Source organism: Pleurodeles waltl, chromosome 5 (genome assembly GCF_031143425.1).
Source record: "Pleurodeles waltl isolate 20211129_DDA chromosome 5, aPleWal1.hap1.20221129, whole genome shotgun sequence".
Taxonomy (NCBI): domain Eukaryota; kingdom Metazoa; phylum Chordata; class Amphibia; order Caudata; family Salamandridae; genus Pleurodeles; species Pleurodeles waltl.
The window spans coordinates 1,862,027,362-1,862,054,290 of NC_090444.1; the positions used below are offsets into that span (position 1 = coordinate 1,862,027,362).

Consider the following 26,929-nt stretch of genomic DNA (forward strand, 5'->3'; position numbering starts at 1 on the left):
CCAAGCACTACTGCGTGGATGTGTTAACAGCACAACAAGCCACAGTAGGACAAGCAGTACTACGAACTTTGTTTCAAACAACTTCAACTCCTACAGGCTGAACCACCGCTTTTGGGAGATAACTGCTTACTAGTCTATACAAAGCATGTGTATCTGCAGCTACACATGCCATCGAACGGAAAATGTCACTTACCCAGTGTACATATGTTCGTGGCATGGGACGCTGCAGATTCACATGCGCCCACCCGCCTCCCCGGGAGCCTGTAGCAGTTTTGAAGTTGATTCTCAACATTTGTAAATTTGTAAATATATCACTTTAAACTACATTATGTACATACATGTTTACTCCATTGCATGGGCACTATTACTATAATACACAACTCCTACCTCACCCTCTGCGGGGAAAACAATCTAAGATGGAGTCTACACCCATGCGCAATGGAGCTGAAAGAGGAGTCCCTCGATCTCGTGACTCGAATGACTTCTTCGAAGAAAAACAACTTGTAACACTCCGAGCCCAACACTAGATGGCGGGATGTGCAAAGCATGTGAATCTGCAGCGTCCCATGCCACGAACAGATGTACACTGGGTAAGTGACATTTTCCATAAATATTTATATCTATATATAGATATAGCTATATGTTCGATTGCATGTGTAGCTGCAGATACACATGCTTTGCACATCACGCCATCTAGTGTTGGGCTCGGAGTGTTACAAGTTGTTTTTCTTCAAAGAAGTCTTTTCGAGTCACGAGATCGAGGGACTCCTCCCCTTTCGGCTCCATTGCTCATGGGCGTTGACTCTATCTTAAATTGGTTTTTTTTTCCACCATCGGGTTCGGACGTGTTCCTTTCCGCTTCGGTTCGGAAAGTTAGTGAAAAACTCGGAAAATTCAACAGTATTGTTTGCGTTCGGTATCGGGTTAGTTACAACTGATCGACCCCGAATTTTGAAGAGCTCCGGCGGCCCTTTGGGGTTTTTGGTTCCCTGGCTTGGCCTGATCGGCCCGACCGCGTGCGTCTTCAAGGCTAATGGAACGGACCCCATTCCGCTTCTGCCCTGAATGTCACAACAAGTATCCTTATACAGATCAGCATTTGGTCTGTAATTTGTGTTTGTCGCCAGAACACAGAGGATATCTGTGAGGCCTGTCGAGCATTTCGGTCCAGAAAGACCTTAAGGGACCGAAGAGCAAGAAGACCTACAGATGGCGTCGGTGCCGACAGGACAAAAACACATGGAGGAAGAAGAGGAAGCCTTCTCCATCAAGGATTTTGACTCGGAAGAGGTCGATCCAGAACAGGCGCTGAAAACCGTGAGTAAGACGTCGATACACAAGACTCACGTAAAGACCAGTAAAGCCCAGGGGACGCCACCGCCAACAGGCCATGGCTTAACCCGAAAAATAGGTGACCGGGCATCGGCACCGGAAAAGGGCACGCATGTGTCTAAGTCATCCGACTCCGGTCGAGATACCGGCACAGAGCAGACTCGACCCCGGGTCAGAGCAATCTCTGCACCGAGAGAGCGGCACCGAACCAAGTCGGCACCGAGAGATCAGTACGCCGAAGAGCAAAAAAGTGTCATCGGAACCGAAAAAGGCAGCCGAAAAGGTTTCGATACCGAAACATCCGGCCTCGGAACCTAAATAAAGTTCCTACACAGAGGAACAAGGCCTGTCCTCACAAATGCAAACACATAGATTTAGACAGGAACTGGAGGCAATGGAGCCAGACTACACCCAAAGAAGGCTCCACATCCAAAAAGAAACTGGGAAGGTCAGTATTCTCCCTCCGATTCGAATGAAACGAAAACTTGCCTTCCAAGAGAAAGACAAGCAGCCACAGGCGAAGGTGGCTAAACAAGTAACCCTGCCACCATCTCCACAACGCTCTCCACAACCATCACCGGTAGCCACTCCACCAATGATGCAATCCCCAACTCATACAGGGATGAGTCCGGATGATCCAGACGCGTGGGATCTTTATGATGCGCCAGTGTCAGATAACAGTCCTGACTGTTATCCAGCTAGACCGTCACCACCAGAGGATAGTACAGCCTACGCACAGGTGGTGTCAAGGGCAGCAGCGTTTCATGTCAGCCTGCATGCTGAGCCAATTGAAGACAACTTTTTATGTAATACACTGTTGTCCACACACAGCCAGTACCAGAGCCTCCCCATGCTACCTGGAATGCTAAAACACTCCAAACAAGTGTTTGAGGAGCCTGTGAAAGGAAGGGCCATTACTCCAAGGGTGGAGCAAAAATATAAACCGCCACCAACAGACCCCGTGTACATCACACAAGTTAACACCAGACTCAGTGGTAGTAGGGGCAGCTCGCAAGAGGGCGAACTCACACACTTCAGGAGATGCACCACCTCCAGACAAAGAGTCGTAAGTTCGACACGGCAGGGAAAAGAGTGGCGGCACAGGCAGCAAACCAGTGGCGTATTGCCAACTCACAGGCTTTGTTGACCAGATATGATAGTGCTCATTGGGACGAAATGCAACACTTTATAGAACATTTGCCCAAGGAGTCCCAAAAGAGAGCACAGCAAGTGGTGGAAGGACAGAGTATTTCGAACAATCAGATACGGTCAGCAATGGATGCGGCAGACACAGCTGCTAGGACTGTAAACACAGCAGTGACAATACGGAGACATGCATGGCTGCGTACATGATGATTCAAGCCGGAAATACAACAAGCCGTGCTGAATATGCCATTTAACGGACAGCAGTTGTTTGGGCCGGAGGTGGACACTGCTATCGAAAAACTTAAAAAGGACATGGATACGGGCAAAGCCATGGGCGCACTCTACTCCCCACAGAGCAGAGGCACATTTCGTAAATCACAGTTTCGAGGACAAAGCACGGAACCCACAACCTCACAAACAAGGCCCACTTATCAGAGCCAATATCAGCGGGGAAGTTTTCGGGGACAATATAGAAGGGGACAATTCCCAAAAAGTAGAGGGAAGTTCCAAAGTCCCAAAACTCCACAAAACAAGCAGTGACTTAGACGTCACAAATCCCCAACGCATAACACCAGTGGGGGGAGACTAACCAAGTTCTACAAACAATGGAAGGAAATAAGACACTTGGGTCCTAGCAATTATCCAGCATGGTTATTGCATAGAATTTCTAAAATTCCCTCCAAATGTCCCACCGAAAACACACTATGTCAAAACAACACATGAATCTTCTGCAACTGGAGGTCCAAGCGTGGTTACAAAAAGATGCAATAGAACTAGTACCAATTCATCAGAGAGGAACAGGAGTCTACTCGCTGTACTTTCTCATACCCAAAAAAGACAAAACTCTAAGACCTATATTAGATCTCAGAACATTAAATATCTACATCAAATCAGATCACTTTCACATGGTGACACTGCAGGACGTAATCCCATTGCTCAAACAACAAGACTACATGACAACACTAGACCTAAAGGAGGCATACTTCCATATACCGATACATCCTTCACACAGAAAGTACTTAAGGTTTGTATTCCAAGGGGTACATTACCAATTCAAAGTGTTGCCATTCGGGATAACAACTGCGCCAAGAGTTTTTACAAAATGCCTGGCAGTTGTGGCTGCTCATATCAGAAGGCAGCAAATACATGTGTTCCCGTACCTAGACGATTGGTTAATCTAAACCAACACGCAAGAACGGTGTTCACAACACACAAAGTATATCATAGAAACCCTCCACAAACTAGGTTTCTCACTCCACTACAAGTCACACCTTCAGCCGTGTCAAACACAGCAATACTTAAGGGCGACAATCAACACAACAAAAGGGATTGCCACGCCAAGTCCACAAAGGGTACAAGCATTTCACAATGTAATACAGGCCATGTACCCAAATCAAAAGATACAAGTGAAGATGGTGATGAACTACTAGGCATGATGTCCTCATGCATAGCCATTGTCCCAAACGCAAGATTGCACATGTGGCCCTTACAACAGTGCCTAGCATCACAGTGGTCACAGGCACAGGGTCAACTTCAAGATCTAGTGTTGATAGACCGCCAACACCTCGCTTCAATGGTGGAACAATATAAATTTAAACCAAGGGCGGCCTTTCCAAGACCCAGTGCCTCAATACGTAATAACGACAGATGCCTCCATGATAGGGTGGGGAGCACACCTCAACCAACACAGCATCCAAGGACAATGGGACACTCAGCAGAGGCAGTTTCACATAAATCACTTAGAACTACTGGCAGTATTTCTAGCGTTGAAAGCATTTCAACCTATAATAAGCCACAAACACATTCTTGTCAAAACAGACAACATGACAACGATGTATTATCTGAACAAACAGGGAGGAACACACTCGACACAGTTGTCTCCTGGCACAGAGAATATGGCATTGGGCGATTCACAACCACATTCGCCTAATAGCGCAGTTTATTCCAGGGATTCAAAATCAGTTAGCAGACAATCTCTCTCGGGGTCACCAACAGATCCACGAATGGGAGATTCACCCCCAAATACTAAACCCTTCCAAAAATGGGGAACACCACAAATAGACCTATTTGCAACAAAAGAAAACGCAAAATGCCAAAACTTCGCATCCAGATACCCACAGGATCAGTCTCAAGGCAATGCGTTATGGATGAGCTGGTCACGGATATTTGCATACGCTTTTCCCCCTCTCCTTCCATATCTGGTAAACAAGTTGAGTCAAAACAAACTCAAACTCCTACTAATAGCACCAACTTGGGCAAGTCAACCTTGGTACACAACACTACTAGACCTGTCAGTAGTACCTCATGTCAAACTGCCAAACAGGCCAGATCTGTTAACTCCACACAAACAGATCAGACACCCAAATCCAGCATCTCTGAATCTAGCAATCTGGCTCCTGAAGTCTTAGAATTCTGACATCTAGACCTCACACAGGAATGTATGGAAGTCATAAAACAAGCTAGGAAGCCAACCACAAGACATTGCTATGCAAATAAGTGGAAAAGAATTGTTTATTACTGCCATAATAAACAGGTACAACCCTTACACGCATCTGCTAAAGACATCGTCGGCTACCTACTGCACTTACAAAAGTCAAAGCTAGCTTTTTCCTCCATTAAAATACATCTCACCGCAATTTCAGCTTATCTGCAAATTACGCACTCAACATCACTTTTTAGGATCCCAGTCATAAAGGCTTTTATGGAGGGTCTAAAAAGAATTATCCCACCAAGGACGCCACCAGTTCCTTGGTGGAACCTTAACATTGTCTTAACACGGCTCATGGGTCCACCGTTTGAACCCATGCACTTGTGTGAGATACAATACTTAACATGGAAAGTAGCATTTCTAATTGCCATCACATCTCTAAGAAGAGTAAGTGAGATACAAGCATTTACCATACAAGAACCCTTTATTCAGATACACAAGCATAAAGTAGTTTTACGAACAAATCCTAAGTTCTAACCAAAAGTCATATCACCGTTCCACTTGAATCAAACAGTAGAACTACCAGTGTTCTTTCCAGAACCAGATTCTGTAGCTGAAAGAGCACTACATACATTAGACATCAAAAGAGCGTTAATGTACTACATTGATGGAACAAAACAAATTTGAAAAACAATTGTTCTTTCCAAAAACCTCATACAGGGAATCCAATATCCAAACAAGGCATTGCCAGATGGATAGTTAAATGCATTCAAACCTGTTATCTCAAAGCAAAAAGAGAGCTGCCTATAACACCAAAGGCACACTCAACTAGAAAGAAAGTTGCTACCATGGCCTTTCTAGGAAACATTCCAATGACTGAAATATGTAAGGCAGCCACATGGTCTACGCCTCATACGTTTACCAAGCACTACTGCGTGGATGTGTTAACAGCACAACAAGCCACAGTAGGACAAGCAGTACTAAGAACTTTTGTTTCAAACAACTTCAACTCCTACAGGCTGAACCACCGCTTTTGGGGAGATAACTGCTTACTAGTCTATGCAAAGCATGTGTATCTGCAGCTACACATGCCATCGAACGGAAAATGTCACTTACCCAGTGTACATCTGTTCGTGGCATGAGACGCTGCAGATTCACATGCGCCCACCCGCCTCCCCGGGAGCCTGTAGCCGTTTGAAGTTGATCTTGAACATTTGTAAATTTTTAAATATATCGCTTTAAACCACATTATGTACATACATATTTACTCCATTGCATGGGCACTATTACTATAATACACAACTCCTACCTCACCCTCTGCGGGGAAAACAATCTAAGATGGAGTCGACGCCCATGCGCAATGGAGCCGAAAGGGGAGGAGTCCCTCGATCTTGTGACTCAAAAAGACTTCTTCGAAGAAAAACAACTTGTAACACTCCGAGCCCAACACTAGATGGCGGGATGTGCAAAGCATGTGAATCTGCAGCGTCTCATGCCACGAACAGATGTACACTGGGTAAGTGACATTTTCCATAAAGATATATATAGATAGATAGATAGATATATTGATTACTATAGATGTATATACTTATGTTTTATATATGCGCATGTTTTGTATCATATATGGTTACAATCAATCACAGAATTTGTAGAGCGTGCTACATACCTGTTAGGGTTTCAAGGTGCTGAAAGGGGGGGGGGGGGCTGCTACTGGTCGAAGAGCCAGGTCTTAAGAAGTCTCCTGAAGGCGTGTAGGTCCTGGGTCTGTCGTAGGTAAGTAGGGAGGGAGTTCCAGGTCTCGGCGGCGAGGAAGAAGGATCTGCCGCCGGAGGTCTTACGCTGGATGCGGGGAACGCTGGCGAGGGCGAGGTTGGCGGACCGGAGTTGGCGGGTAGGGGTGTAGAAGTTGAGTCTGTTGTTCAGGTATGCTGGACCAGCATTGTGGAGTGCTTTGTGTGCGTGGGTGAGGAGCTTGAAGGTGATCCTCTTGTCCACGGGGATCCAGTGGAGGTTTCTTAGGTGATGGGAGATGTGGCAACGGCGGGGTGTGTTGAGGACCAGTCTGGCGGAGGCGTTTTGGATGCGTTGGAGGCGTCATATGTTTTTTGCTGAGATGCCTGTGTAGAGTGCGTTACCGTAGTTTAGCCTGCTGCTGACGAGGGCCTGGGTAACCGTTCTTCTGGTTTCTGTCTGGATCCATTTGTAGATTCTGCAGAGCATGCGAAGGGTGTGGTAGCAGAAGGAAGAGACTGTGTTAACCTGTTTGGACATGGAGAGGGAGGAGTCGAGGATGAAGCCCAGGTTGCGGGCGTGGTCGGTGGGTGTTGGCTCCCAGTGAGGTGGGCCACCAGGAGTCGTCCCAGGCGGAGGGGGGTGCGTCCGAGGATGAGGACCTCCGTCTTGTCGGAGTTCAACTTCAGGCGGCTATTTCTCATCCACTCGGCGATGGACTTCATTCCCTCATGGAGGTTGGCCTTGGCGGTGTGGGGGCCCTTGGTGAGGGATAGGATGCGCTGGGTGTCGTCGACGTAAGAGAGAATGTTGAGGTTGTGCTGACGGGCTCAGAGAGGAGCCTTGGGGGACGCCGCAGATGATGTTGGTGGCCTCGGAGTGGGAGGGTGGGAGGCGGACTCTCTGGGTTCGGCCGGAGAGGAAAGAGGAGATCCAGTTGAGGGCTTTTTCCTGAATTCCGTCTTCGTGGAGGCGGGTTATTAAGGTGCGGTGGCAGACCGTGTCGAAGGCGGCGGATAGGTCCAGGAGGTTGAGGGCAGATGGTTCGCCGTTGTCCATTAGCTGTCTGACATAGTCTGTGGTAGCGAGGAGGGCAGTCTCGGTGCTGTGGTTTCTCCTGAAACCAGACTGGGAGGGATCCAGGATGGAGTTGCTCTCGTGGTAGTGGGTTAGCTGAGCGTTAACGATCTTCTCAGTGACCTTTGCCGGGAAGGGGAGCAGGGAGATCGGTCGGAAGTTTTTGAGGTCGTTGGGGTCTGCTTTGGGCTTCTTAAGTAGGGCGTGGATTTTGGCGTGCTTCCAGTTTTCCGGGAATGTCGCAGTTTCGAAGGATAGGTTTATGACTTTTCGAAGTTGGGGGGCGATGGAAGAGTCGGCTTTGTTATAGAATAGGTGGGGACATGGGTCTGAGGGAGATCCTGAGTGGATGGAATTCATGATCTTGCGAGTTTGAGTCGTCTACATTGGTCCAGGTGGTCATGCGGTTGGAGCCGTTGGAGTTTACGGGGGTGGGGTCTGTCGTGGGCGTGGTGTTGTGGATGTCGATGATCTTTTGGTGGAAGAAGGTGGACAGGGCGTCGCAGAGTTCTTGGGATGGAGGGATGTCGTTGACGTTGGAGCTGGGGTTGGAGAGCTCTTTCACAATGCAGAAGAGTTTTTTGCTGTTGTGTGCGTTGCTGTTCAGGCGTTCTGTGAAGTGTGATCTCTTGGCTAGTCTGATAAGTTGGTGATGCTTGCGGGTGGCTTCTTTGTGGGCTGTAAGGCTATCGGGCGTGTGTTCGAGGAGCCATTTCTTCTTTAGTTTCTGGCAGATGCGTTTGGAGGTGAGGAGTTCATCTGTGAACCAGGCGGCTTTTTTCCTTTCTTGGTTGGCGGTGGGTCTCTTGAGTGGAGCCAAGGTGTTGGCGCAGTCGTGGATCCACCGTCGGAGGGTGAGTGCAGCGGTGTCTGAGTCGGGGGGGTGGGTTCTGGGCGAGGGTGCTGGTTATCTGGTCTTCGGTGACTTTGCTCCAGTGACGGCAGGGGGGTTGTTGGGTGTGGTGGTGCTTGATATTCTTCTTGAAGGTGAAGTGGACAGTGGTGGTCGGTCCAGTGCAGTTCGGTGGTGTGGTTGAAGGTGATGTGGGTACTTGCGGAGAAGATCGGGTCAAGCGTGTGTCCGGCGATGTTGGTGGGTGTGGTGACGAGTGTCTGAGGCCGAGGTTGGAGAGGTTGTCGATCAGAAATGCGGCATTAGTGTCATTGTTGTTCTCCAAGTGGAAATTGAGGTCTCCAAGGAGGATGTAGTCTGTTGATAGGAGCGCGTGGGTGCTGGTCAGGTCAGCGATGGAGTCGCTGAAGGGTGCTCGTGGCCCAGGGGGTCTGTAGATGAGCGTTCCCCTGAGAGTGGTGTTGGGGTCCGTGTGCAGGTGTTCCACGGTCTTGAGGGTGTCGTACGTGTGGATTTTGAGGGTGGATTTGTGAGCGATGGCTATACCTCCTCCGATTCCGTTGGCGTGATCTCTTCTGGTGATCTTGTAGCCGTCCGGGATGGCTATGGCGGTCAGGTGCTGAGGCGTCATTCCACCAGGTTTAGATCAGGAAGGCTACGTCTGGGGCTATGGTGTAGAGCAGGTCCCAGAGTTCAATGGCGTGCTTGCGTGCGGAGCGTGTGTTGAGGAGTATGCAGTGGAGGTGGTTGGTGCCGGTTGTTATGGGTTTCCTAGTTCTGTCGCAGGTGAGGTTGCAGGCGCGGCAGGAGAAGGGTCCTTTGGTGTTCCTCGGAGAGGCTTGGAAGCAGGTTGTGAGGCGGCCGGGGTTGAGGGCGTTGAGCTGGTTGGCCGAGTAGATGCGTCTGGTGGTGTGGGGGTCGTGCGGACCACGGGGATGACACTGGGCACGGACGGGCTTGCCTCTGGCGCGCCTCCGGCACGCCCGCAGTGCGCGTCTGCTGCACAATGCACATGAGTCTAGCGACGCTTACCAGAAGCCCACTAGACACCAGGGATGAGGCGCAGGTGGGTGCCTGCGGGTGGAAGAGGGCCTCGAACACACGAGTAGCAGCGTGGGCGGGGGTCAGGGACACGGACACAGCAAGGTGGTGCTGCGGTCGTGGGGGAGCGAGTTCCTGACCGAAGGCAGGTCAGAGGACACTCACCTCCGACACGCAGCACCAGCCATTAAGAATGCCAATGATACAATGTGCATAAGTACTGCTCTCTACTCTGATTCAAGCATGTGAATCTATGAAAGATCCAATACCGGAGTAAGAAAATAAGTTACTGACCTGTAACTGTAGGTTCGATGGCATCTGTCGCTGTAGATACACATGGTATGCATGAGCTCGCCATCTGGTGTTGGGTCGGAGTGTTACAAGTTGTTTTTCTTCGAAGAAGTGTTTTCGAGTCACGGGACCGAGTGACTCCACCTTCTGTGCTCATTGCGCATGGGCGTCGACTCCATCTTCGATTGTTTTCTTTCCGCCATCGGGTTCGGACGTGTTCATGTCGCTCCGAGTTTCGGAACGGAAAGATAGCTGAAGACGGAAGATTTTCGACGGTATCGTTGCGATCCGGTTAGAGATAGACACATACGACGACGCGTTGAACATCGAAGCGCTTCGGTGCCCTTCGGGGTAGATTTCGGCACCCCGTCGGGGCCTAGTCGGCCCGACCGCGTGGAGGACAACGCCGATGGATCGGACCCCGTTTCGATTCTGCCCCGAATGCCACAACAAATATCCTTATACGGACCTGCACTCGGTCTGTAATCTGTGCCTGTCACCCGAGCACAGTGAAGAATCCTGCGAGGCCTGTCGGGCGTTCCGGTCCCGAAAAACTCTGCGCGACCGTCGAGCGAGAAGACTGCAGATGGCGTCCACGCCAAAAGAGCGTCGACAGTTCGAGACAGAAGAAGAACAGGAGGAATCCTTTTCCATCCAGGATTCAGACTCCGACGAGCTACACTCTACAAGAACTGTGAGTAAGACGTCGAGATCAAACCTTAAAAAAGGAAAGAAGGCCCAGGGGACGCCACTGCCAACCGGCCATGGCTCCACCCAAATTCTCGGTGACCAACAATCGGCACCGAAAAAGGCCCATTCAGTGTCGAGATCGTCCGACTTCGGTCGAGACACCGGCACGCAGCCTCCTCGGGACCGAGAGAGTGCTAAACAGAAGCATCGACACCGAGAGTTCGGTGTCGACACCGATCGACGCCGAGACAGTGGCGCCGAAGACCATAGAGGCCAAGAATTTTCGGCACAGAAAAAGAGGAAGGTTACCTCGGAGCCGAAAAAACAATCGACAGGGCTTTCGGAGCCGAAAAAAGCGACATCAGACCCTGTTTCTGGCTCCTATACCGAAGAGCATTCTATGTCTTCTCAACTGAAGAAACATAGATTTGAACAAGAACTGCAATCCACTGACGTGGATCACACGCAAAAGCGTATCTTTATTCAGCAGGGGACTGGGAGGATCAGTACCCTTCCACCTGTCAAACGAAAGAGAACGCTTCAGTTTACTCCTCAGCAAGAAACAACACAAAAGGTAACACCTCCTCCCTCGCCTCCACCTGTAACTCCGGCTTCGCCAACTTACACCCCGTCACATTCGCCAGCTCACACCGCCATGAGCCACGACGACCAAGATCAGGATGCGTGGGACTTGTACGACGCACCAGTGTCTGATAACAGCCCAGACACATACCCAACTAGGCCATCACCACCGGAAGACAGCACAGCCTACTCACAAGTGGTGGCTAGAGCAGCTCTATTCCATAATATGGAACTACACTCGGAACAAGTAGAGGATGATTTTTTATTTAACACCCTCTCCTCAACCCACAGCTCCTACCAAAGCCTGCCGATGCTCCCAGGCATGCTACGCCATGCAAAGGACATTTTCAAGGAGCCAGTTAAAAGTAGGGCAGTGACGCCTAGGGTGGACAAAAAGTATAAGGCGCCTCCTACGGACCCTGTCTTCATCACCTCTCAGCTGCCACCAGACTCTGTGGTGGTAGGGGCTGCCAGAAAACGGGCAAACTCACACACTTCTGGGGATGCACCTCCCCCAGATAAAGAAAGTAGGAAGTTCGATGCAGCCGGGAAGAGGGTTGCTGTCCAAGCAGCAAACCAGTGGCGCATCGCAAATTCACAAGCGCTGCTAGCGCGATACGACAGAGCCCACTGGGATGAGATGCAGCATCTCATTGAACATCTCCCAAAAGATCTGCAAAAAAGAGCAAAACAGGTTGTTGAGGAGGGTCAAAACATTTCCAACAATCAAATACGCTCCTCCATGGATGCAGCAGACACGGCCGCAAGAACCATTAATACGTCGGTTACCATCCGTAGGCACGCATGGCTCAGAACGTCTGGATTCAAGCCAGAAATTCAGCAGGCAGTGCTTAACATGCCAGTAAACGAGAAACTTCTGTTCGGTCCGGAGGTCGACACAGCTATAGAAAAGCTCAAGAAGGACACTGACACTGCCAAGGCCATGGGCGCACTCTACTCCCCGCAGAGCAGAGGATCTTATAACACCTTCCGCAAAACACCTTTTAGAGGAGGGTTTCGGGGTCAGGCCACACAAGCTAGCACCTCACAGTCCGCACCGCCCACCTACCAGGGACAGTACAGGGGAGGTTTTCGGGGCCAGTATAGAGGGGGGCAATTTCCTAGGAATAGAGGAAGATTTCAAAGCCCCAAAAACACTACCAACAAGCAGTGACTCACACGTCACTCACCCCTCCCACACAACACCAGTGGGGGGGAGGATACATCAATATTACGAAGCATGGGACAAAATAACTACAGATACATGGGTCCTAGCAATTATCCAACATGGTTATTGCATAGAATTCATGCAATTCCCTCCAGACATACCACCAAAATCACAAAATTTATCAAAATACCATTCACAACTTCTAGAGATAGAAGTTCAAGCATTACTGCAAAAAAATGCAATAGAATTAGTACCAAGCACACAAATAAACACAGGAGTTTATTCACTGTACTTCTTGATACCAAAAAAGGACGAAACACTGAGACCAATTCTAGACCTCAGGGTAGTAAACACATTCATCAAATCAGACCACTTTCACTTGGTCACACTACAAGAAGTGTTACCATTGCTCAGAAAACACGACTACATGACAACCCTAGACCTCAAGGACGCATATTTCCATATACCAATCCATCAATCACACAGGAAATATCTAAGGTTTGTATTCAAAGGAATACATTACCAATTCAAAGTATTGCCTTTTGGTTTAACAACCGCTCCAAGAGTATTCACAAAGTGCCTAGCAGTAGTCGCTGCACACATCAGAAGGCAGCAAATACATGTGTTCCCGTATCTAGACGACTGGCTAATCAAAACCAGTTCGCTCACACAATGCTCAAACCACACAAATCAAGTCATACAAACCCTCTACAATTTAGGGTTCACCGTCAACTTTGCAAAATCAAACATTCTGCCAAGCAAAGTACAGCAATATCTAGGAGCCATAATAGACACAACAAAAGGAGTAGCAACGCCAACTCCACAAAGGATCCACAATTTCAACAGGGTCATTCAACACATGTCTCCAAACCAAACAATACAAGCAAGAACAATACTACAGCTCCTAGGCATGATGTCCTCATGCATAGCCATTGTCCCAAACGCAAGACTGCACATGAGGCCCTTACAACAGTGCCTAGCCTCACAGTGGTCTCAAGCACAGGGTCACCTTCTAGATCTGGTGTTGCTAGACCGCCAAACTTACCTATCGCTTCTATGGTGGAACAGTATAAATTTAAACATAGGGCGGCCTTTCCAAGACCCAGTGCCACAGTACGTAATAACAGATGCTTCCATGACAGGGTGGGGAGCACATCTCAATCAACACAACATAAGAGGACAATGGAACATACATCAAACAAAACTGCATATAAATCATCTAGAATTATTAGCAGTTTTTCAAGCACTAAAAGCTTTCCAACCAATCATAACCCACAAATACATCCTTGTCAAAACAGACAACATGACAACGATGTATTATCTAAACAAACAAGGAGGAACACATTCAACGCAGTTAAGCTTGTTAGCTCAAAAAATATGGAAGTGGGCTATCCACCATCAAATTGGTCTAATAGCACAGTTTATTCCGGGGATCCAGAATCAGCTGGCAGACAATCTCTCTCGAGATCACCAGCAAGTTCACGAATGGGAAATCCACCCACAAATTCTGAACACCTACTTCACACTCTGGGGAACACCACAAATAGACTTATTTGCAACAAAAGAGAACGCAAAATGCCAAAACTTCGCGTCCAGATACCCACACAAGCAATCCCAAGGCAATGCCCTATGGATGAACTGGTCAGGAATATTTGCTTACGCTTTTCCTCCTCTCCCTCTCCTTCCTTACCTAGTAAACAAATTGAGTCAAAACAAACTCAAACTCATTTTAATAGCACCAACGTGGGCAAGACAACCCTGGTACACAACACTGCTAGATCTGTCTGTAGTACCACACATCAAACTGCCCAACAAACCAGATCTGTTAACGCAACACAAACAACAGATCAGACACCCGGACCCAGCATCGCTGAATCTAGCAATCTGGCTCCTGAAATCCTAGAATTCGGACACTTACAACTTAGCCAAGAGTGTATGGAAGTCATAAAGCAGGCCAGAAGGCCATCCACTAGACACTGCTACGCAAGTAAGTGGAAAAGATTTGTTTGGTACTGCCATCATAATCAGATACAACCACTAGAGGCAACTCCAAAACATATAGTAAATTACTTGCTCCATTTACAAAAAGCAAAGCTAGCCTTCTCTTCTATTAAAATACACCTTGCAGCAATATCTGCATACCTGCAAACTACATATTCAACTTCCTTGTATAGGATACCAGTTATCAAAGCATTCATAGAAGGGCTTAAAAGAATTATACCACCAAGAACACCACCTGTTCCTTCATGGAACCTAAACGTGGTTCTAACAAGACTCATGGGCCCACCCTTCGAACCCATGCACTCTTGCGGAATACAATTCCTCACCTGGAAAGTTGCCTTTCTCATCGCCATTACATCTCTAAGAAGAGTAAGTGAAATTCAAGCGTTCACAACACAAGAGCCTTTTATACAAATACATAAAAATAAGGTCGTCCTACGACCTAATCCAAAATTTTTACCAAAAGTTATTTCTCCATTCCATCTAAATCAAACGGTAGAATTACCAGTATTCTTCCCACAGCCAGATTCTGTGGCTGAAAGAGCACTACATACATTAGATGTCAAAAGAGCATTAATGTACTACATTGACAGAACGAAAAACATCAGAAAAACTAAACAGCTATTTATTGCATTCCAAAAACCTCATGCAGGTAACCCAATATCAAAACAAGGTATAGCCAGATGGATAGTTAAATGCATCCAAATCTGCTACCTTAAAGCAAAAAGACAACTGCCCATTACTCCCAGGGCACATTCAACAAGGAAAAAAGGTGCTTCGATGGCCTTTTTAGGAAACATCCCAATGCAAGAAATATGTAAGGCAGCCACTTGGTCTACGCCTCACACATTCACCAAACACTACTGTATAGATGTGCTATCCGCACAACAAGCTACAGTAGGTCAAGCTGTATTAAGAACTCTATTTCAGACAACTTCTACTCCTACAGGCTAAACCACCGCTTATGGGGAACTAACTGCTTACTAGTCTATGCATACCATGTGTATCTACAGCGACAGATGCCATCGAACTGAAAATGTCACTTACCCAGTGTACATCTGTTCGTGGCATCAGTCGCTGAGATTCACATGGACCCACCCACCTCCCCGGAAGCCTGTAGCAGTTCAGAAGTTACCTTCAATTTTGTACATTTGTATATATATTACTTAATCCTTTAATAGGTACATACTTACATTTTTCATTGCGCGGGCACTATTACTATAGTACAACTCCTACCTCACCCTCTGCGGGGAAAACAATCGAAGATGGAGTCGACGCCCATGCGCAATGAGCACAGAAGGTGGAGTCACTCGGTCCCGTGACTCGAAAACACTTCTTCGAAGAAAAACAACTTGTAACACTCCGACCCAACACCAGATGGCGAGCTCATGCATACCATGTGAATCTCAGCGACTGATGCCACGAACAGATGTACACTGGGTAAGTGACATTTTCATTCTCCAGTATGTGAATCTTTCATAGATTCACATGCGACCCACCCACCTCCCCGGAGAAGCTCACTTTCACCTTTTTTTTTCTCTCTCTTTTCCTATCTTTAACGCACTTGTGCTTGGAAAATCTGAGGTGCTGGAGCTTCTCTCAGGAAGATTCTAGAGGGTGGTGTCGCCTTATTGGTGGATGCTCAAGTTTGGTCCTTTTCCTAAAATGACTCTGATAGACTGTTAGTGAAGAGGCCTAGGGCCTTTTTGTTAATATATTTTAACACTACTTGTATATTTTATACCTGGGGCTCCCATCTCGACGACTGGGAATGATTCAAGCATGTGAATCTATGAAAGATTCCAATACTGGAGAACTACAGTTACAGGTAAGTAACTTATTTTCTTCTGGAGGTACAGCACATTAATTGTCTAGCCTACAACTCATCAGTGGAAAAAGTACTGACTTAACTGTAACCCAACTGTCACCTCACTCTCACCTCTGAGGCATGGTGGGATACAGGAGGTTCTCAGGGCCTTAAAGGCACGTTGCCAGTTTTTTTGGTTCTGCTCTATTAATTAGGATGCAGCCTATTGGCTAATAATGCCTCTATTTTCACTGCTGTTTGCTCTCCATATGTGATTGCTTATACTTTGTACGCACTCTTCTTTGATTTCAGAAAGGTGTTAACTCTAGTTGAAGAGTTTTATTAAAGAAAAAGATAGACTGCATGATTACTTACACATGTATATGATATATATGTACTAAAATTCTCTACACAATTTTTACTCTTACGTATACATTTAAGGTATATACATGTGTTTATATATGCTCCGGGGTCCCTGCACGTGGGTGGGAACTTTCAGTGCTTATGACTTTGAGGATACCCCTGTAAGAGAACTAGGATATACAGGTAAGTAACTTACCCTTAGTCATCAACCTATGTCTGCACCTGCCTAGCTTTTAAATAAAATGTTCCCATTTTGTCACCATCATTGACAATTAAACAGATGGCACCATTGTTGAAAGTCTTCAGTGATACCAAGGAGCAAAACAGTCTACAGCGATATGCTGTCAGCCATCAAGTTGGTGATTGTCCTGCTAATGAAAGATCTAATAACCTCAACTCGTTTGTCTAAGGTGACACTGTTGACCCAATTGACCCTGTCGACGAAGATTCCATCAACCGCATGGTGAATGAATATTTAGTTGACAGCAGTTTTCTCACTTATAGACTGAATCAACAAAGCTACCATCCACTGAGGATTTTCCAGCAACAAAATTGTCAAAGGCTGTCAAAGTAACACCTCCAGAGACTATTGAGAGCATACATCCCTAAGCAAAGTCTGAAACCCAACCCCCTCTGAGGCTTCTAGAAATGAAACAGATGGAGTAGAATAGTGATTTTGTGATGTCCTGTAGCTAAGACAAGTTAGTTGTGATACTCAGACTGATATGAATAGCCTACTCAGCAGGCAGCATGGAAACCTAGAACAAAGGTAGACATTCTCATGTACTGTATCAACCCTTTCATGTGCAACAGGACCACCACTAGCAATATGTTTATGATACTTATGAATAGGACAACCAGACCTGTATTTACCCTATGATTCTAGTTCCTATTTCTGTGGTTTAGGATTTGCTAAATATGCTTTCAGCACAACCAAGCACAGTTCCAACCCAGCCTGTTTATGAACCACAACTTTTACAGATATCTTCGATTACACCATGAGAAGATCAGGCTGACCCTCTGGTTTCAGTGCCTGTGGAGTCCAGGGCTACCGGCAGACCTGCAGCACTGATTGGGCCAACCATTTCAGTAGCCTTTTAAACATGGCTCATGCCTGCTATTGCATAGCCTATGTGCGCAGTTCTAAACTCCCCTGTTAACCTGGTAGGTTAACCCTCTTGTCAGGCCCAAACCTTGCTTTTAAATACTTATGTTACCCCCTAAGGGAGGGACTGGAAAGCCTCAATGGCAGGGTGCTGTGTATTTAAAAAGTTGGACATGTACTTTTAAGTTTTAAGAACTTCGTTTTTCACTACTACAAGGTCTATCTCTCCAATAGGTTAACATTGCAATTGCCGTATTACATTTTATAAGTGTCATTTCCAATTGGGAAGAGATGGTGTAGGAGGCTGGCCTGGCTTGTAGTGGGTACCAGAGGTACTTGCACCTTGTGCCAAGTCCAGTTATCCCTTATTAGTGTAGAAGAGGTGTTTCTAGCAGCTAAGGCTGATAGAAGGTAGCTATGGCAAAGCAGCTTAGGCTGAACTAGGAGACATGTAAAGCTCCTACTATACCACTGGTGTAATATGCACAATATCATAAGAAAACACAATACACAGATATACTAAAAATAAAGGTACTTTATTTTTATGACAATATGCCAAAAGTATCTCAGTGAGTACCCTCAGTATGAGGATAGCAAATATACACAAGATATATGTACACAATACCAAAATTATGCAAGTAATAGCAAAAGGAAGTAATGTAAGCAATGTAAAATTACAGTAGACTGCAATAGGAGCACATAGGTATAGGGGCAACACAAACCATATACTCCAAAAGTGGAATGCGAACCACAAATGGACCCCAAACCTATGTGAGCTTGTAGAGGGTCGCTGGGACTGTAAGAAAACAGTGAGGGTTAGAAAAATAGCCCACCCCAAGACCCTGAAAGGTAGGTGTAAAGTGCACCTACAACCCCCAGAGAGCACAGAAGTCGTGATAGGGGGATTCTGCAAGCAAAACAAACACCAGCAATGCAACAGTGGATTTCCAGACCTGAGTACCTGTAAGACAAGGGGACCAAGTCCAAGAGTCGCGACAGTGTCGAGAGTGGGCAGGAGCCAAGGAAATGCCAGCTCGGGGTGCAAGGAAGCTGCCACCGGATGGAAGAAGCTTGGTGTTTTGCAAGAACGAAGAGGACTAGGAACTTCCCCTTTGGAGGATGGATGTCCCACGTCGTGAAGAAGCTTGCAGAGGTGTTCCCACGCAGAAAGACCGCAAACAAGCCTTGCTAGCTGCAAGGGTCGCGGTTAGGGTTTTTGGATGCCGCCTTGTCCCAGGAGGGACCAGGATGTCGCCACTTGGATGAGGAGACAGAGGGGGCGCCCAGCAAGTCAGGGAGCCCTCACAGAAGCAGGCAGCACCCGCAGAAGTACCGGAACATGCACTTGGAAGATGAGTGAACCGAAGTCCACGCGAAGTCACAAAAGGTAGTCCCACGACGCCGGAGGACAACTCAGAAGGTTGTGCACTGCAGGTTAGAGTGTCGGGACCCAGGCTTGGCTGTGCACGAAGGAAATCCTGGAAGAGTGCACAGGAGCCAGAGCAGCTGCATATCACGCGGTACCCAGCAATGCAGTGTAGCGTGGGGAGGCAAGGACTTACCTCCACCAAACTTGGACTGAAGAGTCATTGGACTGTGAGAGTCACTTGGACAGAGTTGGCGAGTTCCAGGGACCACGCTCGTGCTGAGAGGGGACCCAGAGGACCAGTGATGCAGTCTTTTGTTGCCTGTGGTTGCAGGGGGAAGATTCCGTCGACCCACAGGAGATTTCTTCAGAGCTCCTGGTGCAGAGAGGAGGCAGGCTACCCACAGAGCATGCACCACCTGGAAACAGTCGAGAAAGCCGTCAGGATGAAGCGATACAAGGTTGCTGGTAGTCTTCTTGCTACTTTGTTGCGGTTTTGCAGGCATCCTGAGCAGTCAGCGGTCGATCCTTTGGCAGAAGGTGAAGAGGGAGATGCAGAGGAACTCTGAGCTCTTGCATTCGGTATCTGAAGAATTCCCCAAAGCAGAGACCATAAATAGCCAGAAAAGAAGGTTTAGCTACCTAGGAAGGATTGGCTACCAAGAGAGGTAAGAGCCTATCAGAAGGAGCCTCTGACGTCACCTGCTGGCACTGGCCACTCAGAGCAGTCCAGTGTGCCACAAACACCTGTTTCCAAGATGGCAGAGGTCTGGGACACACTGGAGGAGCTCTGGGCACCTCCCCTGGGAGGTGCAGGTCAGGGGAGTGGTCACTCCCCTTTCCTTTGTCCAGTTTCGCGCCAGAGCAGGGCTGGGGGATCCCTGAACCGGTGTAGACTGGCTTATGCAGAGATGGGCACCATCTGTGCCCATCAAAGCATTTCCAGAGGCTGGGGGAGGCTACGCCTCCCCAGCCCTCACACCTATTTCCAAAGGGAGAGGGTGTTACACCCTCTCTGAAGAGATCCTTTGTTCTGGCTTCCTGGGCTGCCTGGACCCCAGGGGGGCAGAAACCTGTCTGAGGGGTTGGCAGCAGCTGCAGTGCAAACCCTGAAAAGGCAGTTTGGCAGTACCCGGGTTCTGTGCTAGAGACCCGGGGAATCATGGAATTGGCCCTCTCCCCCTCCCCCCCGCCAATGCCAGAATGGCATAGGGGGGGACAATTCCATGATCATAGACATGTTACATGGCCATGTTTGGAGTTACCATTGTGACGCTGTACATAGGTAGTGACTTTTGTACAGTGCACACGTGTAATGGTGTCCCCGCACTCACAAAGTCCGGGCAATTTGCTCTGAACAATGTGGGGGCACCTTGGCTAGTGCCAGGGTGCCCACACACTAAGCAACTTTGCACCCAACCTTCACCAGGTGAAGGTTAGACATATAGGTGACTTATAAGTTACTTAAGTGCAGTGGTAAATGGCTGTGAAATAACGTGGACGTTATTTCACTCAGGCTGCACTGGCAGGCCTGTGTAAGAATTGTCAGAGCTCCCTATGGGTGGCAAAAGAAATGCTGCAGCCCATAGGGATCTCCTGGAACCCCAATACCCTAGGTACCTCAGTACCATATACTAGGGAATTATGAGTACCAGTATGCCATTGTAAATTGGTAAATTTAGTCACTAGCCTGTTAGTGACAAATTTGGCAAGCAGAGCGAGCATAACCACTGAGGTTCTGGTTAGCAGAGCCTCAGTGAGACAGTTAGGCATCACACAGGGAACACATACATATAGGCCACAAACTTATGAGCACTGGGGTCCTGGCTAGCAGGGTCCCAGTGACACATAACAAACATACTGACAACCTAGGGTTTTCACTATGAGCACTGGGCCCTGGCTAGCAGGATCCCAGTGAGACAGTGAAAACACTGACATATACTCACAAACAGGCCAAAAGTGGGGGTAACAAGGCTAGAAAGAGGCTACTTTCTCACAGATGGGACCCCCAAGTTTGGTGTTTCTGGAATCCCAGTTTAAAATGACAATTTGGGGTGAAGTCTGATTTTAAAATGTAATTCTGAAAATGTTCATTTTGCAAAGTTGGCATTTTCTTACTTGAAATCACCTAATGCCATCTGCCTGTCTCTTAATACACGTCTGGGTGGGTGACAGCTGGGCTTTTGTGCATTCCCTCTAGACTGCCACACACACACGCACCCCCTGACCCCCCCCCCCCCCCCCCCCCCCCCAAAAAGTGACTCAGTAGCCATCTACATGTTGATGGGCCATCCTGACCAGGATGGGAAGGAGCAAGATGACATTTATACCTAAATGGGCTGTTCCCTGAGCCCTCACAAAGGGCTGCATATCCCCCTGTAGTGTCTGGAGCCAGGACAGGAACTTTGTGCACTTCAAAGGGCTCTGTGAAGTCTCCCCCACTTCAAAGGCACAACCGGGTATAAGTACTGGACCTCTCAGTACACTTCTGGACCTGAGGACATTCTACCAGGAAGAACTACTATGCTTCTGAAAAGGCTGTGACTCTGCTTTACTCCTGCCTGAGAGTGAGAAGGACTGGACCTGCATCTCTGCATCCCCAGAACCAACGTTGCTCCAAGGGCTTGCTGGCATGCCTCCTGTTCTGAAGTCTCTGGGACATCGAAGACTTCACTCAACTCTGCTACACCCTCTAGACTTTGCCAACTGAGAGTCCTACCCCACCAAGTTCCAATCCAGTCCTGGTCCCTTGCAAGTGGGTTCTTTAGCTGTTTTCTGCTAAAAATCCACGCATCGGACCAAAGGCATCTCCCCTCCAAATCATAGCAGCCAAGGGAAAAGACATCTCATCACCGGTTGCGCAGCTCTAACGATGCATCCCTGTCTGCACGGCTCAGAACCAACACATTGCCTTCGGATTGTTCTTGCATCGGATCTTTGACATCGACGTACCCCTCCACAAAAGGTACTTTTTCAGTGAGACAAGGTTGATCCCCGTAGCTGGCTGGCACTCCATCGTGGTCGGCCTAAACTTTTGGATTTACCATGATCTGGTACGACCCCGGTTGGCACTTGAGCTTTTAAGAGCTACAGTTTCACTTACTCTTTAAAAATGTATTGCTCAACCTTTCTAGTTGGTGGACATTTGTTGCTTTGTTCTCATTTTGTTCATTAAATTATGATTTATTTTTCTAACCTGGTGTGGGTTATTTTTGTTTGGTGTTTTTACTGCTTTACTGTTTTCAGGGTTCCACAAATGCTTTACACATTGCCTGCGAAGGTAAGCCTGCCTGCTGAGTCAAGCTACCAGAGTGTGAGCACAGGTTAATTTATGGTGTGTAACTGACTTACCCTGACTAAGGTTGTGGTCTCTACATTGACAGGATGCATACCCAGTCCATTAAAAACCCAATTTCTAACAGTCTGTCAGCAAATGTATGGCAGATCATTATCTGATGATGTTTAGGACTTTAAAGATGATGTGCTACTCCACTAAACGGACCAGAATGAGATGGTTGCCACTCCATTAGCTGGACTCTATGCCTCCTCCCGTGGATTCACTGCCCATTGGCATAGGAGGTGTTCAATCATTAATCAGGAAAGCCTCAAAGGTTTGAATTGTTGATGCAGTGTAAGGGGAGAACCAGTTACCTTTATGATTATAAGAAGATGTTGACAAAAAGTCAGCTGTTACAGTAATTGACCACATTTGGAGTGAGAAGCTCAAGGTAATGTAGGACACCCAAAGATCATGAAATCCTACAACACCTTATACTGCTCCTACAGATAGGAAACAAAGGAGATTAGATAACTGGGGGGAAAAAGAGTGACGAGTTCTGTTCAAGCAGCCAATGCCTTGGCAGTTGTTGGCATATATGGTAGACCGGTGTAGTCTGATATTGCTCTGTTCCTATACCTTGTGGGTTATCAGGCTGTAGTGACCAGGCTAGCAATATTTAAGAAAGAGTTCATTGTAGAATTTTAGATATGCCGTTTGATAGGTAATCATTGTCTGAGCGATACGGTGATTAGGCACTGCAAACTATTAACTACTTAAATGTAGAGACATGATCATGTCCTACTTAACTTTTCGATCTCGGCACAGAGAAAATCCGATTTGAGCATCGGAAGGATTGACTTTTTGAAAAATAATCTTTGTTTGCAAACAAAGCCTCCCTCACATTTTTTCCTGACACTGTAGGGGACAGCACACTGATGTGCTAGTGTTATAGAGAAAGCAGTGAGTGCCATTAGGTGCTGGCTGTTTTCACATTGTTCAGTGCTCTGTGAGAGGCATATTTCACCCCCAGAGCACTAATCAAGACCGGGAGAGGTACTGGCGGAAAGAGGACAATGTCCCCTTCCCAACAGTACCGCTCCACAGTTGACTGCTGCTTGGGAATCACTGCAGGAGGTGGGCGTTTAGGCCAGTGAATGCCTGCTGGGGTGCTATTTCTTCACCCTTTGGTAGTCGGTGGCTCAAGGCCTTCTAAGTGTCCCTGTCTATCTCGGACTGGTTGTTGCACATGCCATACAGGATGGCTGTGACACAGCCAAGTTCACATTGTTGTGGCTTGGACACCACTTATTCTATTGTGGTACCATTCAATGAAGTGCTTGACCGAGATCCAACATTTTTTCAGGCGACGTCCAGACATCCCTCATGGACATGCCCTTTGATGGGACTCCCCTTTTCAGGGACAAGGCAGGCTCTGCTCTCGAGCAGTTCAAGCCAAGCAGGGCTCTCCATGCCCTCCTTTGCTTATCTTTCCCACCTCTCCAGGCCCATCAGCCCTTCTGTTCCTTTCATGAGTTCAGCAAAGCCAACCAATCTAACCCCTAGTACTGGCGCCCAGCCATTTTGTGCACGCAGCTGTGGTGACCACTGTCCCAGCAGTCGAGGTCAGTGGGCCGCTTAGTCTACTGCAGCTCCCTGCCAAGCCTTTTTCACATTCCGTTAGTGGAGCTCAGCTACATACGAGGCAGGACCTGACAATTCTTGCTGGGTGTGGGAGGCTAGAACATCAGACAGATGGGTCCTGCAAATCATGCAGAAATATTATCCCCTACCTTTCCTTGATCTTTCATAGATTCACATGCTTGAATCATTCCCCGTCGTCATAGTGGGAGGCCAGCGGTAAAGCAGTTTGTAAAACTATTGTAGGCTATAATGACCCTAGGCTATTAGTTTAAGATACTGTCTGTCCTTTTATTAAAGAAAAGAAAAAAGACCAAACTTGAACTATGACCAATCAGGTGCCAGCACCCTCTAGAGCACTGCCAAGAGATGCTGATTCCCTCAGATTTTCTACTGTATGCCTGAAACGGGGATGTATTTGTGGTGGTGAGGAAAAAAGAAAAATTTAAATGTAGGTGCTGTGTGATGAGGGGGCAATGCTGAGTAAATAGTGTGATAGGGTTCAAATGTGTGTTAGGGTGTTGTGAGGATGTGAGATTTGCTTTGAGAGAGATGGGGTCCCTAATCTATGGTTTGCTCTGGCTTCTGCATTTGGTGTGGGAGATGCAAAAAATTGTGGTGTGTGAAGATGTGGTTGGTAGGTGTGTCAAGTGTGTGAGCTGTTTTCAAATCTGTTTAGCATGTTGTGTATTGCGGTGGGGACCGCAAGCCACCGGAAGACTCATGGCAAGACCACCATGACGATTGTTGACCTGTAATAGGTTCAGTGGTTGGTTGACGGGCTGGCGGTGCCGGAAAAAGTCTTTGTTCTCTGTGGGAGGAGGTCAGGGGTTTTGCTGAATGTGGAATGCGTAGGCTGGGTTTCAGTAAGTGGAATGTGAGTATCTCCATGTGGTTGAATTTAGCTTCTTTGCATGCCTTGGAGCGCTTAATGGTGATGGTGAGTCTTTCTTGTGTGTACAGTTGGTATGCTAAATGCTGTAATCTTTGTAAACTAGGATGGTTAGAGTGTGTCTAGATGTGGAGGTGAGCTGTTTCTTAGTGAAGAGTTCATTTGGATGAGGTTTGTGATGTTGAGCACTGCAGGGGCTAAATTGATGAGCTTAAGTTGGGGTGTTTCTTGCTGGCTCGGAGGTGGTGGGAGAGTGGTCTCCATGTGATTCAGGAGAGGAGCAGCATGTGAGGTTCAGGGAGGTGCGAATGATACCAGAGTAACTTCCAGGTATTTGCTGAGGTTTTTCACCTAGACTTCCCAGGCTCAAACAGGTGGCCCCCCTTGCCTTCTGTTTGCTGAAGGTGTCCCTGGGTGGTAGTAATGAGAGGGTCATAAAGATTTTGACTGGTCCATAGATGAGAAGGGGAAGGTGCTCAGGGATTAGCGGAACATCAGTAGTTCATGACTGGCTGGCAGTGACTTTTGGGGTACCGCTGCGCTCCGTTTTTTTCTTTTCTTCAAACTCCTTGGTGAGGGGAAGTGGAAAGCACTCTGGGTTGGATTTGAAGGAAGGTAGGTGGAGGTCATGTAACCAGCCTGTAGTGATTGCTGAATGCTGCCTGTCCATCACAGATGCTTACGCAGGTATTTACAAGTATATGCATATTAAAATGGACTCTGATTTATCTTGACAGCATGAAGGCGTGCCATACTGCCATGTTCCTTGCTACGGTTACCTGTTTGGGCCTAAAGGTGGGTGATGCATCTTTCTGTAGTTTTTCATTCAACATATAAGTGATCAATTTTTTCAGGTAACAAACTACAAAATATTAGTAATTTCCCATCAAGCGTTACGTCAATGTTTCTGTATCCTATTCACTGATTAGGACTTTCTTTCTTGTTTAGTATGCCTGACTCCTGTGCCCACTTTCTCACATCTTGTGGCTTGTTACTGCAACAGCTGAAAGTAGATCAACTCTGTGGCGTCTTAGTATTTTAAATAACCAAGGTTAAAGCTTTGTTGTAGTAAGAGACACTTTATTCTTTATATACAGACCAAACCTAAACTACAGAGATTACTAATTCAAACGTTATAGATATACTTTAAGTTTATAATTTACACACCACCTTTAAATTACTATAAGTTTATGTTCGGTGGCATGTGTAGCTGCAGATACACATGCTGTGCATAGTCCACCGTCTGGTGTTGGGTCGGAGTGTTACAAGTTGTTTTTCTTCGAAGAAGTCTTTTCGAGTCACGAGACCGAGGGACTCCTCCTACTTTGGTTCCATTGCGCATGGGCGTCGACTCCATGTTAGATTGTTTTTTTTCCGCCATCGGGTTCGGACGTGTTCCTTTTCGCTCCGTGTTTCGGGTCGGAATGTTAGTCAGAATCAACGGCAAATTTGTCGGTATTGTTTCGTTCGGTATCGGGTTAGATTAGAATCGACACCGAATCTTGAAGAGCTCCGGTAGCCCTTCGGGGTAATTTCGATCCCCCGTCGGGGCCTGGTCGGCCCGACCGCGTGCAAGATCGAGACTGATGGAACGGACCCCGTTCCGATTCTGTCCTAAATGCCACAGTAAATATCCCTATACAGACCAACATTTGGTCTGTAACTTGTGCCTGTCACCCGAGCACAAAGAAGAAACGTGTGAGGCCTGTCGAGCGTTTCGGTCGAGAAAAACGCTCCGAGACCGAAGAGCCAGAAGGTTGCAGATGGCGTCCACGCCGACAGGACAACAACGGTTCGAGGAAGAGGGAGAAGAAGAAACATTCTCCATCCACGAATCGGATTCCGAAGAATTCGACGTCGAAGAAACCGTGAGTAAGACGTCGAAACAAGCATCACACAGAAAAACAGACAAAGCCCAGGGGACGCCACTACCGACAGGCCATGGCTCAACCCATAAAGTAGGTGACCGTCCATCTGCACCGAAAAAGGGCGAGCTGGTGCCGAGATCGTCCGACTCAGGTCGAGACACAGGCACGCAGCAATCTCGGGACCGAGAAACTGCCGCAGAAAAGGGTCGACACCGAGGCAGCGGCACCGAAGCTGCTCGGCACAGAGATAGCGGCACCGAAGATGGTCGA

General features: G+C 47.5%; 1 protein-coding gene across 1 annotated transcript in view; it reads left to right on the forward strand.

The window, feature by feature from the left end:
• Positions 1 to 26,929, forward strand: part of CRIP3 (cysteine rich protein 3) — a 276,234-nt gene that overhangs the window by 163,868 nt on the left and 85,437 nt on the right. The window contains exon 7 of the mRNA XM_069236386.1: positions 25,529 to 25,586. Coding sequence (XP_069092487.1) covers positions 25,529 to 25,586 — 58 coding nt within the window. The remainder of the gene's footprint in view (positions 1 to 25,528; positions 25,587 to 26,929) is intronic.